Genomic DNA, 18,647 nt, shown 5'->3' with positions numbered 1-18,647 from the left:
CTCCTGCACGCCCCCATTGGGATTGAGCCCGACCCGGGGCGTGTGCCCTGGCAGGGGATTGAACCGAGGCCTCGCAGGTCAACGCTCAGCCCCTGAGCCACACGGGCTGGGCCTGAGGCCTCTCTATTGTGGAGAAAAGGGGAAGTGTGATTGTCCACAGCTCCAGGACCTTCCCAGGAGGCCAGCTGCTCCTGCAGGGCCTGGCCTGGGAGGAGCCGGTGCTGTTGTCCACGCTCCGGAGGCCGCAGACTGCGGACAGAACCCGCTGACCAGCCCCTCCCAGGACAGGGCCAGGAGGGCGTCGGGCTGCAGGTGGGCCAGGTTCAGACCCAGCGGGTGCCCCACCTCTGCCCGGCCGCGTCCGCAGCCTTCATTCCCCAGACGGTGGCGGAGGCGGGAAGGGGAAGTGAACAGCCAGCGCACAGCCGCCTCACAAGCGCTTGGTAAACAAGTGAGAGAACCCAGAGGAGCCAGGGCAGCCGCAGAGCGAGGCACCGCCAGGCAGAGGTGCTTCGGGGCAGGGGTGGGGGGAGCAGGGGCAGAGCCGGTGCCTGGGCACAGGCCCCACGCGACCCTCCGTGAGGTCTCCCGCCGCCTGAGGACCAGGTTCCACGCAGGTGCTGAGCCCTGAGGTGGCCCCCCCAGCACCATGGGGCTCAGTGGTCAGTGCCGGACGGGCAGGCATGAGCTAAAGGGGTGAGGTTACACGCAGGCTGTGACTTCCAAACTGGATGGCAGCTCCGAGGCCTGCGGGACCCGTCCCTGGGCAGCGCGGCCCTCACGCTCCTGCCTCTGCTCCTGGGGTGCCAGCCAGGCGGGAAGACGGCTGCAGGGCCTGGAGTCCCCGAGGTCTGTGCCCTTTCTCCGTCGAGGCTTTCTCACCACAAGATCAGGAGAAACTGAGGCAGGCCGACCCGCCTCCCAGTGTCTGGGAGGTGAGAGCTGGGGTTGGGTGAAGGATCGACTTTACTGAGACACATATATATACACGCGTGTGACACACACAACACACCCGTGGGTACGACCGGACCCTCGTGATCCAATAAAAAAGCACCGTGAGACGCCTCTCCCCCGGCCTTCCTGGGGGCTTCCGGGCGGCGGGGTTCACTTCCAAGGGCGCAGGTCACCCCAACTCTGTTCATAACTTGGCCAGCAAGTTTTTTCCCCTTTTCAATGCCCTCCCACCCCCACTCCACTGCGAAGTCCTCGAGGGGCCCTGGGCCCGAGACAGCCGGGCACCGCGGGGGGGGGGGGGGCCGGTGCCCTCACACGGCGACTTTCTCGATCACGCCCTCGGCGACCTGGACGTCGTCCCCCGGCACGGTGACCGATGCTGCCTGGCCGCACATGTGCTGGTGGTCCTTCCAGTCCTGCAGGGGAGGCACCGTCACAGGAGCTGCCCCCAGCAGCAGCCAGGCGTCTCCGCCAAGGCCGCAGCCGGGGCGCTGTGTGCCAGCCTCGCCCGCCTGCATCTGAGGGACGAGCGCCCAGGCCAGCAACCCGGAGGAGCCTCAGACACTGAGACCGTGGAAGGTGTCCCGGGACCTAATGGACGGCGTGGCTGAGGCCGGTTGATTCTCGGCCGGGGCATGTGTCCGGGTTGCGGGCTGGATCCCCAGAGTGGGGCGTGCAGGAGGCAGCCGATGGATGATTCTCTCATCACTGATGTCTCTCTCCCCCTCTCCCTTCTTCTCTGAAGTCAATAAAAATACATTAAAAAAAAAATACTGCCCGTCAAAGAAATACTTGTATCTGTGGTGCTGCCACAGCACGGTTTATCATCACAACGATGAAAACCGCAGCTGGAGCCGGGGGCGGCGGAGGCTGGGGTCCGGGGAGGACGGGGCGAGCGCTGAGCAAGGCCCCAGCTCCCTCAACCCCCAGGTGGGCATGGAGCCTGGACCAGGGCTTGCAGGAGGCTGGACGCCAGGGAAGCCAACGGCCACGCTGTCCCTCCAGGCCGAAGTGGCCTGGCACAGGGCGGGGTGAGGGTGTGGTACCCAGTGACGTGACGGGAAGGCACTGGACACGCACACCTGGAGGAACAGGAGCCGGTGCCTGCCCCCCGGACGGGGCTCCCGACGGAGATGTGCGGGCTCTGCGCTGTCCTGCCCCTCACTTCCTACGGGTGCTGTGAGCGGCACCCCCCCCCCCCCCGGGCCCAGGAAGCCCCTGCCCTGCCACGTGCCCCACCCACACAGTCCCGCTCCGTCGCCCACCCGAGGACTTCTGCTGAGAATGGACAGTGCTTGGGCCCCACGGGTGCGTCCCTGGCCCGGGAGAGGCTGAGGGACACGTGTAGCTGTGTGGCCCGCCCTCCCACCACCATCCTCCTTCACGTAGAAATCCCCAAACAGGCCGAGGAGAGAGCAGGCGGGGCCCGCAGAGGCGGCCTCGAGGCCCCGGGAAAACACCCGTTTAACCTCCTTCGATGGAAGGCCGAACGGTGGGAACAGACACAGGGGCCCTGGGCTGGGGCGCTGACCACAAGGCCGAAGGCCACGGTGAGCAGCCCCCCCCCCCGCCCCCCGCCCCCGTGGGGAGTAGCCTACCTTGCGCTGGCAGAAGGTGGAGCAGTAGTTGACCTTGTGGCAGCCGGTGCACTCGCTCAGGGCCTCCCGACCGCAGTTGACACAGGACTGCTGCAAGGACAGGGCCAGTCAGTGCCGGGCGACGCAGCAACCAGTGCGGGCACAGGCGGGAGGGCCAGGGCCGCCCCCACGCCCACACCCATGCCCGCCACCTCCAGGGCAGCTGGTCCCGTTACCGCTGCGTGCAGAGGGCCAAGGCTGGGGACAGAATTCTCCATGGGCGGTGACAGGCCTGGGCCGGACATGGGGGGCTGGCCCGAGGGGCTAGGGGGTCAGCAGATGCCAAGCGGCCCACACCCTGTCCCCGGCCCCCCTCCCCCAGCCCTCCAGCCATGAGGCTCCCTGAAATGTACATTTTGTGTAAATTACAGGGTTGGAGCTTCTCTCTCTGATCGGCTGAGGGCCGCACACAGGGACGCAAGCCTGACTCTGGCGGACCTCAGTTGGCACGATCGGGTGACACGGCAGACACCAGGCCTAAGGTCAGCTCCAAGCGCAAGCACAACAGGCAGCAGACGGGCACACGCTAGAACAAGATGTCAAACTCACGGGCTGCATGCAGCCCACAACATATATTTCTGCAGCCCAGCCAGTATAACGGTTCATAAGAAACATGTCAAGTCCTGGCTGGTCTGGCTCAGTGGATAGAGCGTCAACCTGCGGACTGAAGGGTCCTGGGTTCAATTCCGGTCAAGGGCACATACGTCCATTGCAGCTCCTCCCTGGCCTGGGCCCTGGTCAGGGCGCATTCAGGAGGCAACTAATTGATGTGTCTCTCTCACATCAATGTTTCTCTCTCTTTCCCTCTCTCTTCCACTCTCCCTAAATATCAATGGAAAAGTATCCTCGGGTGAGGATTAATAAAAAAAAATTTTTAACAAAAATTTTGTAACTTAATTTTTCCAATATCCTCTTAGACATCATTATTAATAACAAACTACAATGTTCGCTAATGACTGATGACTATAATCGTGTTGCATTCATTTCCCTTACGTGCCTTACGCGCAGGCACACCATTTCTCTCCACTAACACTAGCGGCGAATATTTTAGCAGCCGATGGACATGTCATTAGTCTCGGACTGACTTGTTGGGTGTGCGCAACAGGAAATATTTCGCTTTCGGAGAACAAGAAAAATAGGCTTATTTGTGTGACGCTTATTAATTTGTGCAGTTAGTCAGTGTCTGGTAAGTGAATGTTCAAGAAAAAATATTAATTTTTATTCCAATGTTCTATTATGTTAACAATGACTCATTTGTTTCAGCCCTTTGCGTCAGCATGTCTCTATCGGAATAAACCACGTTTCTGTGAAAATGGAAGCTTTTGTTTTTCTGCGGCCACAGACACTTACACCTGTTTGTGTGGCCCGTGTGAGCCTGTGGGGTGACACCCTTGCTTTGGGACCTGCCTGTGCCCGCCGGCCCTGCAGGCGGGAGCGCCCGGCAAGCCGCCCGGTTTCTGTTCTGAACTTCGGCTTCCTGCTTCGCAGAAGGCTATATTTAACACACGAGCGCTTCCACTCCGAAAACCACCGCGGCGCTCGCATCACCCGGGTCCACGTGCCCCCGGCCGGGGCTGTTCATGATGAAACCTGGGGGGGGTGGGGGGGGCGGAAGGAGCTGCAGGAGGGAGGGTTCCGCAGGGAGGGCGGGTCTGCTGGCCGGGGAGCAGGGGTGGAGGCGGCGGCCCGGGATGCCCCCCACGGAGGCTGCGGTGCAGCGGCCCAACCACGCGGCCACACGCTGGACCCGTGCCCGGCCGGCCAAGGGCACCGCTCTCCTGCCTGTTTCATCGCTGCGCTGATTACACACATGGATGCGGCGGCCACGTCCGAGCTGGGACAACCTCCTGAGCGTCCGGCTGACTAAACGGGGCCTTTTAAGTTCCAGGCCGCGGGGAGCGGGCCGTCCAGGGCCACCCAGCCCTGCGTGCGCCCTCGTCATGGGGCCGGGCGCGGTCTCGCCCTCCGACCCGTGGCCTCCCGCCGGCCTCGTCTGCGGACTCCGCGAGGACAGTGTGGCGGGCTCCTCACGAGCCTCCCTCTCGTCACCAGGGTTTGCCCGTCCCACCCCGACTCCTTCCAATGTCGCGTCAACCAGAAGCGCCTGTGATGACAGGCGAGAGGCACAGAACCGGCCTCGGTCCTCCCACGGTGTGGGCCCAGGGACGGAGATTCACGCGTGACTGGCTGTCATTCATGTCGCCGCAAGTCCCCGACAGGCCACTCAGCACGACCGACCGCAGGAAACGCTTGGACCACGTGCGTCCTCGCCCGCCTTACCGTACCCGCGACCCCAGGTCACTGCTGTCGCCGCCGTGTTCCAGGGACGTGGGGGCTTCTCCCTCGTGGGGGGCTTCTCCCTCGTGGGGTCTTCTCCCTCGTGGGGGTCTTCTCCCTCGTGGGGTCTTCTCCCTCGTGGGGGGCTTCTCCCTCATGGGGTCTTCTCCCTCGTGGGGGGCTTCTCCCTCGTGGGGTCTTCTCCCTCGTGGGGGGCTTCTCCCTCGTGCCTACGGCCCCCAGGCCCCCGAGGCCGCTGGAGGGAGCCTCCGAGGGGTGAAGTCTGCCTCGAGAGCCTTCCTTTCGCAGGAACGAGGTGCTGAGGGTGGCCCGCTCTCACCATATGGGCGTGACCGTTCCAGTCTGTGCACCAGCTGGCAGGTGCTGGGCCCATGTGTCGGGCAGGGGTGGCTCGGCCTGACAGGGGTGAGGACCTACCATCTCGGGGCCTCCATGCTCAGCTTTCAATAAAAAATAGTTCTTTTTGATTGAATTTCCTGGGGTGACATTGGGTTCAGGTGAACAATTCTACACATCACCTGTGCATTGTCCTGTGTGTTCACCAGCCCAGGTCAAGTCCTCCATCACCATTTACACTCACCCCTTTACCCTTGTCTCCCCCCCACCCCCCGGCAGTCACCAAACTGTGCCCGTGAGTCCATACGTTGTCTCAGGACGACGCATCGTAGCCCGGCCGGCGGGGCTCAGTGGCTGAGCCTCGACCTGTGAACCAGGAGGTCACGGTGCGATTCCCAGTCAGGGCACAGGCTCGGGGTGCGGGCTGGATCCCCAGCGTGGGGTGTGCAGGAGGCAGCCGGCCCGTGGTTCCTTCTCATCACTGACGTTTCCATCTCTCCCTCCCTCTCCCTTCCTCTCTGAGATCAATAAAAATGTATTTTTTAAAAAAGAGGACACGTTGTATCTACAGCCCGAGAGAAAGGCCTGTGACAGCCCAGCCACTTCAAAGGCGGGGGCTCCAGCGGGGGGTCGGCCGAACCCCTCCTCACAGGCTGAGCCGCCTGGCAGAGGGTGTCGGAGGAACATGGAGCCAGCCTCCCAGGGCGGGGCCTGGCTGCCCCAGGGCACAGGGCCGCACCCTCCTGCCAGTGACGGATGGCCACCTGGGCCTGGCCCCTAGGAAGAAGCGGCTGAGCTGTGGCTGCTCCCTCGTGGGAACGGCAGGCAGCAGCTGCTCCCGCCCCACCCGCCCCGCCCCACCCGGGGAAGCAACTGTCCCGCTCACCCCTGGAGAGCGTTGGGGGGTGGGGGGGGGGCAGGAAGGAAGATGTGGAACTAGGAGTGGAGAGTGTTCCCCTTTCGTTTCCTCGCCGGCCCCAAGTCCAGATCCCAGCGCAGCGGGCGCCCCCAAACCGAGCTTCCACCTGCCCCTCCGGCCGTCTGTCCTGTGTCCCCACACTCGGCGCTCAGCAGCCTGGGCGAGGGGGGCTGGGCACGATTCGGGGTCATTCTACTAGTAAGTAAGGACCCAAGTGTCTGTTTCCCAACTCACGCTCCTCCGCACAACCTGAGCCAGAGACACGCACACGGGCCTTTTCCTGCGGCAGCCGCACCGGGACCGCTCCCCTCCCCTGCAGGAACTGCCAGGCGGGCGGGGCAGGACGGGCAGCCCCACAGCGCCCCGGCACCTCAGGGTCCCTCATCACCGCCCTTTAAAACAATCCCCAGGCCTCGCTTCGGCAGCACATGCACTGAAACTGAACGGTGCAGAGGAGATCAGCACGGGGGGGGGGGGGGGGGGGGGAGCAGACTCCAACCGTCCCCCACGCACACGCCAGAGTCCAGTAAACCGTCGGAAACGACCAGGCACGCAGGAAGGAGAGCGTGGCCACAGCCACGGAGCCAAGCAGGTCCCAGGCACAGACCCGGGGCCCCCGCGCCGGGTCAGCTGAGGAGGCAGGAACACGCTCAGCGCACTGGAGGCCACGGGCCCACGGCGGGGCAGCGGGGACACGAGCAGGACGGGACCGCCGGGACAGCCTGCAGGCGCCACACCTGCTCCTCAACCAGAAGACGAAGCCCCCAGTATCCCCAGCGAGGGGCAGGTAAGCTCTCCCGGGGGGAATGATGAGGGGGGGGCGACGCAGAGGAGGGGGGACCAGAAGGGGGGCGACGCAGGTCCCGGCACAGGCCGGGTCACACGGGTGCCGGGACCGGGTCTGGTACTTTCTCTACAAGCATCTTTGCCTCAGAAACGGTCACCATGTAACTCACTGCCCGAAGGGCATTTCTCTGTAAAAAGAAACAAAATAATTGGCTCACAGCTCGCTTTCCGTTTGGTCGGCTGGTTTCATTTCTCGGTGGAGGAGGCAGGTGCCTGGTCCGGCTCCACGCACCAAGCGGCTGTCACTTTGGTTTCATTTCTCCGCCGGGAGCTCAGCCACTCCCGTTTTCACGTTATTTATGGTCTCAGCCCCACGGGGTCCACGCTGCAGGGTCCACACTGCTGGGGGTCCACGCTGCGGGTCCACGCTGCAGGGTCCACACTGCTGGGTCCACGCTGCAGGGTCCACACTGCAGGGTCCACGCTGCAGGGTCCACGCTGCAGGGTCCACGCTGCTGGGGGTCCACGCTGCGGGGTCCACGCTGCTGGGTCCACGCTGCAGGGTCCACACTGCTGGGGGTCCACGCTGCTGGGGGTCCACGCTGCAGGGTCCACGCTGCTGGGTCCACGCTGCGGGGTCCACGCTGCAGGGTCCACGCTGCGGGGTCCACACTGCAGGGTCCACGCTGCAGGGTCCACACTGCTGGGTCCACGCTGCAGGGTCCACGCTGCAGGGTCCACGCTGCGGGACGTGCTGGTGGCGCCTTCCGAGAGCGAGTGCTCATCCGCAGGCCACTGGTGCCAAGACTTGGTTTCTCGTTTTAAAACCCACCACCCGGGGGCCTGAGGGCACAGAGCCGAACCCACGTTATTTGGGTGAATAATTGCAAATCTTCTGGTCCTTGAGCTTTTCTCTTGCCCTGAAGCTCGGCCTTCGGCAGGGATTAGTGGGAGCTGTGTGCACATACTGTGACCGCGCCCAGGGCCGTGTAGATAGAGTGGAAGGGAGGTGGGCAGAGGGAGCGGGAGAGGGAGAGAAACCGCGATGGGAGAGAAGCCCACGGACCGGCTGCCTCCCGAACACGGCTCTGAGCCCGCACCGGGGTCCGTGCCCTGGACCGGAACCAAACCTGCGACCCCTCGGTGTGCAGCCTGATCCTCTGACCCCTGAGTGACCGGCCAGGCTGGCACGACATGTTTTAAGTATTTAAAATCATCTCTCTCTTCATGGGTAGAAGCAACATTTCTCTTCCTTGAAGACAAATTAATCACTATGGCGTCGGGCGGGTTCTAGACTTATGGGGAGACGCCTGATGAGGTGCAGCAATGCCTAACCACTGAGCGCCCCAGCATCAGTGTAATGTCATCGTCAACTGTAATTGAGAGTGAAACATTTTTAAAGGAAAACAGTTAATCACACGTTAAGAAGTCATTTAGGAAATGAAAAACTGTAAAAGCTCTTCTATCCTTTGACCTCTAAGAAGTAGAAATAAGTGAAAACGTTTTCTTGCATAGAATTTTTTTCTTAGGAAATCTGATGGAAACAAGTCGACCTGACTTTTGCTTGCACAGCCCACGCACACTTGCTCTGAGTGAGGAAGCTCAGTGAGCATCACGCCGCCACCCCCAGCACACACAGCACACAGCACGCCCCCTCCATCCCCCCACGCACTCCCAGCCTCTCCCACGCTGGGCGCGAGAAGGGACGGAGCCACGCTGCTCACCACCTTCCCTGACTCCGACCTGACTCTGGCCACACCCCCCGCGGTTCCGCGCTCACGTTACCTCCTTGCGCTCGGCGTCCTGCGCCCGGGCCTGGGCCGCGGCGGCCTCGCGGTAGGAGCTGGCCTGCTTGGCCTGCTCGAAGAGCGCCTTCAGCTGCTGGGCCGTGCTGAGCAGGGAGTTGACCATCTCCTCCAGGTACAGCCAGCTCCGCGGCTCCGACAGCTCCAGCCCGTTGACCACGGCGGGCGAGACGGCCTTGGCGGGGTGGGAGGGCGGGACCGCCAGGGCCGGCAGGGAGGTCAGCACTGGACGCAAGACAACCAGCATCAGTGCGGCGCCCCGCTCCCCAGTGCCGCCCGAACCTCATCCACGAGCGAACGCAGGGCGGTCAGTGGCTGAATGCCGCGGGGCCTGCTCCTCAATGCTCCGGATGTGGGAGGCCACTCTCTCAGGGTCTCCTAGCTCCACGGCCCAGGCGGGAGGCCAGACATTCGGTGACAGACACAAACCGCGAGCAAAACGCACCAGGCAGGGCGGCCGCGAGCTTCACTGCCCGGCCGAGGGGACAGCGAAGGGGAGGAAGGGGCTCCAGCATGAGCCTCACAAGAGGGAACCTCAAGACCCGGGCGGGGCCTCTGCTGGGAGCCCGTGACAGGAAACACGCACATCACAGGGGCACACCTGGGACTCGGCGTCAGCACAGCCACCTCGGCCTAGAGGTGAGTGACTGAGCCCTGGCCGGGGTGGCTCCGCTGGCTGGAGCGCCATCCCTTACACCAAAGGGTCACAGGTTCGATTCCCAGTCATGGCACATACCTAGGCTGCGGGTTCAATACCCGGTCGGGGACATGCGAGAGATAACTGATCCATGTTTCTCTCTCTCCATTCCTCTCTCTCTGAAAACCAATGAACACGTCCTTGGGTAAGATAAAAACAAAAATGCAAACCCTCACTTTTATTTGTTTTTATTGTTCTTTAATCCTCACCCGAGGATATTTTTCCATTGATTTTTAGAGAGAGTGGAAGGGAGGCAGAGAGACAGAGAGAGACATCGATGTGAGACACGCTGACGGGTTGCCTCCTGCACCTGCCCCGACCAGGCTGGGGAACCTGCCATCGAGGCACATGCCCTTGACCAGAAATCGAACCCTCGGCCCTGGGTCGGCGGGCTGACGCTGACCACGGAGCCACAGCAGCTGCCACAGCAGCCGCGAAAAACCCTCCATCTGAAGGCGAGCAGTTGGAGGCGTGGAGTCCGCGGCCCCGGCTGCAGGGGGCCGGGCGTCTGTGTCGCACCGATAGAGGGTGAGAGAGCGCAGCCTTCTCGGTTCAGAGGAGAAAGTTACAAAGACGGGAGGGAAGGGAACCCGGACCCTGTGGTTTCTGTGCTTTGGGCGAAGCGGGGACTCAACACACAGCCTGGGGCGGAGCCCCCAGCAGCAGGATCTGGGGGCTGCCCGGGGTCCACACCCAGCCCTCCAGGGAGAGCGCTCGTGGGAGCACACGCCCCCTCCTGGTGTAAGCACTCCCCACCTGCCGTCACCGGACGTGGTGCTGGAGCCGGACCAGCAGCTCCAGCCCGTGGACCGGGCCGGCCCTCGGCTTTGCAGCACCATCCCCGCGAGGAGGGTCAGGACCAGACCCCGACCCGAGCCCCCGGCGCCCGCGGTGCCAGAGGCCGGGAGCTCGGACAGCAGGCAGACCGGGCGCAGCGCAGGAGCAGCGACAGGACGGGCTGAGAGCAGCCATCGGTCCCGGCCTCCAGGCACCCGCCGCGGGCACACCACCCAGGCCCAGCCCAGGCCCTCACCCGGCCCGGATGCTAGAGGTGCTGCCGGGGAAGGGGCAGAAGCAGCGTGATGTCAGGGGGAGATCTGCACGGGAAAAGGGGGAACGGAACAAGCAAGGGAGACTGCGGCCCCGTCTGTGGGGCGAGCCCCTCACGGTACGGAACGTGCAGGTCCTCGTGGGGAAGGTGACCCGGGCTTCTCGGGTCACACGGTCTCCGGACACACGCGTGCCCAGGCGAGCCCAGGTCCTCATAAATCCCTGTGACAAACGGGGTGGGCACGGCCCCGACCCGGGGCATCAGCAGACAAAGCCAAGCACGCCCTCCTCACGCAGGATCCCTGCCAAAGCAGCGGCTCCGAGGCCAGCCGCCTGCGCATGCGGGAGCCGTCCGGACTGACCTATTTTGGGGTGCGCAGTGGGCAACGCAGCTTCCGGGAAGGGCGCGACCTGGCAGCTGTCCTGGTACCCGGGGTAGTGGGGCTCCGCGTGGCCGACCCGGCACGGGGGCTGCACGCCCGCCTCTTGCACTGCAGCGAGAAAGGAGGGCGCTCGTGACCGGCCGCACGTCCCCCGGGGCAGCTCCCGCCACGCGGGGCAGCGGCCCGAGACGGGTGGGTCTAACTGTGCCGGTGACGGGACTGGGACGCAGCAAACATTAGTTCCCAGGGTCCCTTCCCCAGCGTGGCTGCTAGAACACACACTGCACACGTGGTCACGCGTGTCCCCACGGGCCAGCGCTGGACTAGAGCGAGCTTGGCAGCTGTGAGCTTTTCAGGTGGCCTGGTCCTGCCCCGCTCATCAGCCCCCTTGCCGCCCCCCGAGCTCCCTACGCCCCCAGCTCATGCCTCCGGGTGCCACATGGCTCCCCACCAACGGAACTCCCTGCCCGAGGCGCCTCCAGGTGCCGGGCCGCCTACGAGCCCAGCTGGGCAGGGCGAGGCGGCAAGGCGCGTGCGGGTCAGGCGGTGCCAAGACCACTTGCCTGTGGCTCCCGCGAAGACGTCCCCCTGGGCCGGACTCTCCGAGATGACGGCCGTGGCCTCCACAGTGGACGCCCGGTCGAAGGTCAGCGCGCCCGAGGTAGTGATCTGTCCTGAGGGGGTCACAGTGACTGCAAGAGCAGAGGCGGGTTTCGCTCGGCGGGCCTCGGAGGACCCAGGAGCCCGGCCGCGGGGACACCACGCGCTGCAGACTCCTCCGCGGCCGTGAGAAACGGACCCTCACGGCCCGGCGCCTGGGGGCGACCCGGGGCTGCCCGCAGAGGTGGGCGGGGCAGGGAGGGGCAGCGGGCCGGAGTGCTGACAGCAGCGTGCGCGGGAGGAGAGAAGCGTGTCCAGGACTCACAGGTGGTGGCGGCCGTGGCCGGGAGCAGCGTGATGTTCTTGGGGGCCTCCTTCTTGCCCGGGGCTGCGGGCAGCTCGTTCTCCTTCTTGCGCCGCTTGTAGGGGACAAAGAGCCGGACAGGGCCGCTCTGCGGAGGGGCACAGAGACGGGCGCTGGCGTGAGCGCGGCTCACGCTGTCCACGGGTTAAGAGGGGCCCGGCTCCGCTGTCCACGCGGCCAGCAGGAGGCAAGCTGCGCTCAGAACCCCCGCTCTGTCGGCCCCCAATTCCTTCCAAGGACAGGACAGATACTTTCGAAGGAACACAGGAGAGTCCGGTCACCATACGGAACGTCCAGGAAGCCCGAGAAAACAAGGGACCAGGCGAAGGAGAGGGACCGCAGGCCCTTGGTCCCAACGCAGGAGGAGGCACCGCAGTCACCAACTAACAACAACCCCGGGGACCAGTGACACCAGGAAACGGGAAGGTAGCGGGAGCTCCGCGGGGAGGCCCGGCCGATGGCTGCGTGGGAGAGGCCCAGGCCTCAGGGACGCAGTCTCGCGGGTCCCCGAGGCCCAGGAAGGCCCACCTGCTCGGTGTGCAGAGGGGCCTGGGCCGACCTTCTCGGCCACCAGCTGGGGAGCCTGGCTTTTGAGTCTAGAGCTTTATCTGGTTCCCTGGGCAGTTTCCACGTGTTTCCTGAGAGTTCCCTCTGACGAGACGCAGTCATTAAAAGTGCCTGGCCCTGGAGGGTGCTGGGCTGGCTGGAGCGTCATCCGTACACCAAAGGATTTGGGTGTGATTCCCAGTGAGGGCACATGTGAGAGGCAACCGATTCTCTCTCCCCCACTCCCTCTCCCTCCTCTCTCTGAAAAGCAATAAAGTTGTGTGTTTTTTTAAGTGTCTGGGCCTGACCAGTGTAGCTCAGTGGTTGAGCGTTGACCTATGAACCAGGAGATTCCTGGTCAGGGCACAGGCCCAGGTTGGGGGCTCAATCCCCAGTAGGGGGCGTGCAGGAGGCAGCCGATCAGTGATTCTCTCTCATCACTGATGCCTCTATCTCTCTTTCCCTCTCCCTCTCTGAAATCAATAAAAATCTGTTTTAAAAGTGTCTGGTTTGGGGGTTCAGCTTTCCATTATCTCAAGATGCTTCCTCTGATGTTCCCCTAACAACCGTTCCGGGCTGACCACGTGCCCCAGCCAAGCCATCGATCGATCCCCAGAGTAGAGTTTGGAAACAGAATTTGAGCAGGAAACTGGTCTGAAGGGGTGCCAGGGACACGGGGGCAGGAGGGGGCACACGCCAAAGAGGAGTGAGGACAACCTCTGTGCACGGCAGAGGAAGAGGAAGGTGGAGGGGCGCCAGGGCCACCAGGCGCTTGACCTCTGCACTCACCAAGGTCATGTCGTCGCAGCAGGCGGCACAGGTGCAGGAGGCCGCGTGAGGGTTCAGGATCCCGTCCTGGAATCAGAAAGTGCCACGACCCGTCAGACTGCCCTGAACGTGAGCTGTCCGTAAAGACAAGATCCTGCGCCTTCCAGAACCTTCCCTACACTCCCTCCATGATGCTGCTGCTGGTGGTCGGATCGACCCTTTTTTCCAGGATGTCGATTCCACAGCATCCTCCCCGTATCAACTCCCAGAAAGCCAGGCTGGGCCAGAAGACGCCGCGCCTCGCCCAGGCCTCCCGCCACCACACGGGCAAGCGTCGCCATCGCCCCGCTCGAAGCATCGGGAGACGAGACACAGAGGTGACCACGTGGCTGCCCAAGGGCCTGCCCGCGGTGTGAGCGCAGCCCTGACGCGGGGAGGGGGGACGTGTGCACCTGGATGAGGCACTGCAGCGGCCGGCCCGCGTAGCGGATGCTCCGCTTCCAGTCCTTGCTGCTGGCTCTCCCGGCCATGGCTTCGAACTCCGTGGGGCTGTACCAGTTCTCCCCCTGCTTGATGCATCGGCCCCGGCCTCCTGGAAAGAAGGACGCGGTTCCCGCCTCCTGCCGGCTGGTCCCGGCCTGCGGGACCTCACCCACTCCGGCGTGGACCCCGGCTGCGGGGCAGATCTGCCCGCGTCCTGGGTCTGCAGCCACTGCCCACGCTGCCACGCTGAGCTCGAGGCAGCTGCCCAGCCAGAGCCCGTGGCCTCGGGTCCCCATCGGAGCCAGGGACAGGCTCCTCGGTCCCGCCTCTCCCTCGCTTGGGTCACCGCGCTTCCTGGTTCCCCACCACCACCACCACCACCCGGACCTCCTGGGAAGCCGTAACTTCGCCTGTGTCCTTAACTAGCTTGCGGGCCCAGGCTTGCCGTGGGGCTGCCACGGCAGGGGTCTCCGACGCGAGGCGGCAGGGCCTGCCTACCTGAGCCCAGCCGGTTCTTGTAGAGGGTGCCGCTGATGTTGCGGCAGCGCACGGGCAGCTCGCTGTCATACACCGACGGGTCCCAGTTGTACTTGCTGCCCCCTTTCTCTTGCCCGGGTGCCAGGGGGGTGGGAGGAGACTGAGGACCTTGGCACAGAAAGCATTTGGCGGTGAGACCCCGAATGCGCCGGGTGGAACCAGGACGGTCAGTGGCCTCGCCGAGTTCCCACGGCGGGTCCCAGGCGGTCCCCGCAGCACCGCCCTCCCCTCCAGATGAGGCCCTGCAAGCAGCTCTTCCTCCGCTGGGAAAAATCCCACTTAATAACATTTGCTATTCCAGCCCTGGCCAGTGTGGCTCAGTGGCCAGAGCATCGGCCTACAGGCAGAAAGGTCCCAGGCTCGATTCTGGTCAAGGGCACATGCCTGGGTTGCGGGCTCAGTCCAACTTGCAGGAGGCAGCCGATCCATGATTCTCTCTCATCATTGATGTTTCTATCTCTCTCTCCCTCTCCCTTCCTCTCTGAAAGCAATAAAGATATGTTTTACAAAATAACAATAATTGCTATTCCAAACTGACTACAAAAATAAGCAAGTCAATCCCAGATACACCCCACGGGCTGTGGGGCGGGCGGGCCCGTACCTGGGGTGAGCGGAGCGGCCGGCCCCTTCAGCCCCGTGGTCTCCACGATGCTCCCGTCCGTGTGCACCACGATCAGCGTGGCCTTTTCCGTGTTCAGGCTGTCCCCGATCTGCAGGGCGGTCCGGCCGGACTAGAGGGGAGAGTGCACCCTAAGTCGTCTCGGGGACGGTCTCGGTGACGGCCGCGGGGGTGTCACCTGGTGCCCTTGGGCCTGCCCCTGCCGCGAGGTTCTCCCTAATGTCACCACGGGGACGCCTGCCACGCCTCGTGGGTCTCTTTCAAACATGTCACCAAAACGTAAACGCAGAGCCTACAACGGGGAGAGTCGATGCCAGGCTGCGAGGCCCCGAGCACACCGGGGCCGCCTGCCGAAGCTACAGTCAGCTGCTCCAGAAAAGCCCGAGGCAGGCCGCGGCCGACGTCCCGCGGGAAAGCAGGCAGGGCCGGGCCACGGGGGACACTGGCCCCGGTGGACACCGGGCGCTCCCACCCCAGGGGCCCTGCGCGGCCACCTGGCGAGGGGGGCAGGAGCGCTGTCTCCTGACCCCGGGGCTCGGAAGGGTCCCTCCACCCGCCCACACTGCACGGCTGGTCCCACTGCAGCTCTACCCCCCCAACCCCCCGCCCCCGGCAGCGGCACAGCTAAAGGAGGGGGCCGGGCGGAGCGGAAGCCCGGCCCTGGACGGCTAGCGGAGCAGCTCACCAGAACGTGGCCCGAGAGCGAGGCGGCGTTGGCCACCGAGGTCGTGAAGACGTTGTCCGCCGAGGCGCCCACGTTGGCCACCGTCACAGTGGTCACCTCTGCAACACAGGAGCCTGACTCAGCGCCATGAGCCCAGGCTCCGCCGCCGCCAGGGTGCCCGGCGCGGGGCTGCTCCTCACGCTGGGCCGTCGCACGGAGGTTGGGCGACATCTCTGGACCACAGCCTGACTGGTCAGTTCTTCCAGGGAGAGGCCGCCCCGCCTCGGGCAGCGCCTTCTGCTGCAGCGAAGAGCCACCCAGGAGAGCCCTTCCTGCACCCGATGCGCCCGCCCAGCGTCCCGGGCGCCGCACGCTCCTGGCTTCTGTCCCCTTTGAGGAGAGAACCATGCAGGTCCACAGCCGCGCCCACCAGACAGGTGAGCTCCTCTTGCTCTGCCCTCCCTAGCGGGGTGGGGGGGGGCCCTCCTGGCCCCGCCTCCCCCTTTACTTCCACAGAGCCCTGTGCGGAGGGAACCCTGTCTGAACACACATTCAAGTCTCAAGGCCACACTGCAGCCCTCTGCCCAAGGGGGCGGCCTCAGGGGGCACCTGGAAACTTCCGAACCTATGTCCCTGGGAACAGAAGGTTTTACGGCTTCAACACATGCAAAACACAACTATAGCCCAGCCGGTGTGGCTCAGTGGTTGAGCCTCAGCCTAGGAACCAGGAGGTCACGGTTCCATTCCCAGTCAGGGCACAGGCCCGGGTTGTGGGGCTCAGTCCCCAGTGTGAGGCGTGCAGGAGGCAGCCAATCAGTGATTCTCTCTCATCATTGATGTTTCTATCTCTCTCTCCCACTCCCTTCCTCTTTGCAATCAATAAAAAAATATATTTAAAACAAATAAAAAACACAACCATAAAGATTTGCAGGGGGAAAAAATGACATCAATACAACTTTCTGACGTCATGAAGAGTGACACCACATTTCTGCACACGGAAACATACGTGCAAAGAGGACAAAAACCTGAACAAAAACTTCCCGGTGTGAAACCCCAACGCTGACCCAGAGTTTAGCAATGAAAAATGAACCCTACGCGCCACACAGCCTCTGAGGACCCTGAACAGACCACACCTAGGCACCGGCGCTGGGCCCCACGGCTAAACGTGAACACACACCCACACACACACGGACCAGACAGACAAGGCAGGCAGGGCAGGGGTAGGTGCTGAGAAGGTTCTGGAAAGAGCACAGAGTGCGGAACAGCAGGGAGTGGACTGGCACAAGGAAAAGGGGGTCAGGGAGCCGATGTGCATGCAGAGCCAGGTGTGCAGGGACGACAGGGCACACAGCAGGTGCAAGGCAGGTGCCGGGGAGGGGGCGGGCTGGCCCTGGGGCTTGTCAGGGGAGGTGCATGTGGGGGACAGGTGCTTAGGGCAGGCATGTGGGGCAGGTGTGGGATGGTCGGTCCAGGTGTGCGCGGGCAGTGTAGGGTGTGGGTGTGCAGGGTGTGGTGCGCGGGCGGTGTGGGTGTGCACGGAGGTGTGTAGGGGCAGGTGTAGGGTGTGGGTGTGCAGGGAGGTGTGCAGGGGCAGGGGCAGGTGTGGGTGTGCAGGGAGGTGTGCAGGGGCAGGGGCAAGTGTGGGTGTGCAGGGAGGTGTGCAGGGGCAGGGGCAGGTGTGGGTGTGCAGGGAGGTGTGCAGGGGCAGGTGTGGGTGTGCAGGGGCAGGGGCAGGTGTGGGTGTGCAGGGAGGTGTGCAGGGGCAGGGGCAGGTGTGGGTGTGCAGGGAGGTGTGCAGGAGCAGGGGCAGGTGTGGGTGTGCAGGGAGGTGTGTGTGGCAGGTGCAGGGTGTGGAGGGAAGTGTGCAGGAGGAGGTGTGGGTGTGCAGGGCGGTGTGCAGGGGCAGGGTGTGGGTGTGCAGGGAGGTGTGCAGGGGCAGGTGTGGGTGTGCAGGGAGGTGTGCAGGGCAGGTGTGGGTGTGCAGGGAGGTGTGCAGGGGCAGGTGTGGGTGTGCAGGGAGGTGTGTGTGGCAGGTGCAGGGTGTGGAGGGAAGTGTGCAGGAGGAGGTGTGGGTGTGCAGGGCAGTGTGCAGGGGCAGGGTGTGGGTGTGCAGGGAAGTGTGCAGGGGCAGGGTGGTGGGTGTGCAGGGCGGTGTGCAGGGGCAGGGTGTAGGTGTGCAGGGAGGTGTGCAGGGGCAGGGTGTGGGTGTGCAGGGAGGTGTGCAGGGGCAGGGTGTGGGTGTGCAGGGAGGTGTGCAGGGGCAGGGTGTGGGTGTGCAGGGAGGTGTGCAGGGGCAGGGTGTGGGTGTGCAGGGCAGTGTGCAGGGGCAGGGTGTGGGTGTGCAGGGAGGTGTGCAGGGGCAGGGTGTGGGTGTGCAGGGAGGTGTGCAGGGCAGGTGTGGGTGCAGGCGGTGTGCAGGGCAAGTGTGGGTGTGCAGGGAGGTGTGCAGGGGCAGGTGTGGGTGTGCAGGGAGGTGTGCAGGGGCAGGTGTGGGTGTGCAGGGCGGTGTGCAGGGGCAGGGTGTGGTGTGCGGGCAGTGTGCGCGGGGCAGGTGCGCGGCAGGCGTGCGGGGCTGTGCGGGGCTCTGTGGGGTGAGGGTGTGGACTGGTCGGTGCGGGGTGCAGGTGTGTGGAGCAGGTGCACGCGGTGCAGGGGTGGACTGTCGGGCGCAGTGCGTGCAGGGAGGTGCGCGCGGGAGGGGCGGTCGGGTGGCGCGGGCCGGCAGCACTTGCCTGCGAAGGCGGCGGCCGCAGCAGCCTCGTCGGGGCCGGGCAGGGCCTCGGCGCCCATGTCCATGTGCCTGGGCTCAGCGGCCATCACCGCCACGGCCGTCACCCGCCGCGTCTCGCGCTCCGCCTGCGAGTCACCGTCCTCCTCCGAGTCCTCGTCCCTGTGGAGCACCGGCTCGTCGGCCTCGCTGCCCGCCGCGGCCGCGGCCGCCGCCGCCACAGCGGCCGCGGCCGCCACCGCCGCCGCCTCGGCCAGGCCCAGCTGCTTGGCGGCCGCGTCCGAGTCCTCCATCCGGACTCCGCCGAGCCCGCCCGGCCGCGCGGCGAGCCGAGCCGAGGATGCCCGAGCGGAGGCCGAACCGGCACGAAGGGGCCCAGGCGAGCCGAGCCGACGGCCTGGAGTCCGGAACCGAGGGCCGCCGAAGGGGCGCGAGCGCGGCGCGGGGCATGCCGGGACGGCGGGCGGGCGGGG

At 64.6% G+C, this 18,647-nt stretch overlaps 1 protein-coding gene across 4 annotated transcripts; it reads right to left on the bottom strand.

The window, feature by feature from the left end:
* Window positions 1-948: 948 nt before the first annotated feature.
* On the bottom strand, window positions 949-18,607 carry DEAF1 (DEAF1 transcription factor). Of its 4 annotated transcripts, XM_036295703.1 has the most exons (12): window positions 18,179-18,607; window positions 15,468-15,565; window positions 14,765-14,894; window positions 14,125-14,271; window positions 13,596-13,735; window positions 13,165-13,230; window positions 11,791-11,917; window positions 11,429-11,557; window positions 10,845-10,973; window positions 8,716-8,960; window positions 2,553-2,642; window positions 949-1,370 (listed from the first exon to the last, which is right to left on the bottom strand). In XM_036295703.1, the coding sequence occupies exons 1-12, from the start codon at window positions 18,465-18,467 to the stop codon at window positions 1,266-1,268; spliced, it is 1,695 nt and encodes a 564-aa protein (XP_036151596.1). In that variant the 5' UTR covers window positions 18,468-18,607; the 3' UTR covers window positions 949-1,265. The 4 variants fall into 4 exon arrangements, with proteins under 4 accessions (XP_036151596.1, XP_036151597.1, XP_036151598.1 ...); XM_036295704.1 differs by lacking the exon at window positions 8,716-8,960; XM_036295705.1 differs by lacking the exons at window positions 949-1,370; window positions 2,553-2,642 and adding an exon at window positions 7,156-8,303.
* Between the last annotated feature and the right edge of the window lie 40 nt (window positions 18,608-18,647).

The sequence above is a fragment of the Myotis myotis genome, unplaced genomic scaffold (genome assembly GCF_014108235.1).
Source record: "Myotis myotis isolate mMyoMyo1 unplaced genomic scaffold, mMyoMyo1.p scaffold_m19_p_27, whole genome shotgun sequence".
Taxonomy (NCBI): domain Eukaryota; kingdom Metazoa; phylum Chordata; class Mammalia; order Chiroptera; family Vespertilionidae; genus Myotis; species Myotis myotis.
This window is presented reverse-complemented; position numbering and strand designations above follow the sequence as displayed.

Coding starts and splice junctions, on each gene's coding strand:
- DEAF1 (XM_036295703.1), bottom strand. CDS start 18,467: ATGGAGGACTCGGACGCGGCCGCCAAGCAGCTGGGCCTGGCCGAGGCG. Junction 15,566..18,178: donor TGCGGCCGCCGCCTTCGCAG/GCAAGTGCTGCC, acceptor CCTGTGTTGCAG/AGGTGACCACTGTGACGGTG. Junction 2,643..8,715: donor AGGACGCCGAGCGCAAGGAG/GTAACGTGAGCG, acceptor CTGTCCTTGCAG/CAGTCCTGTGTCAACTGCGG.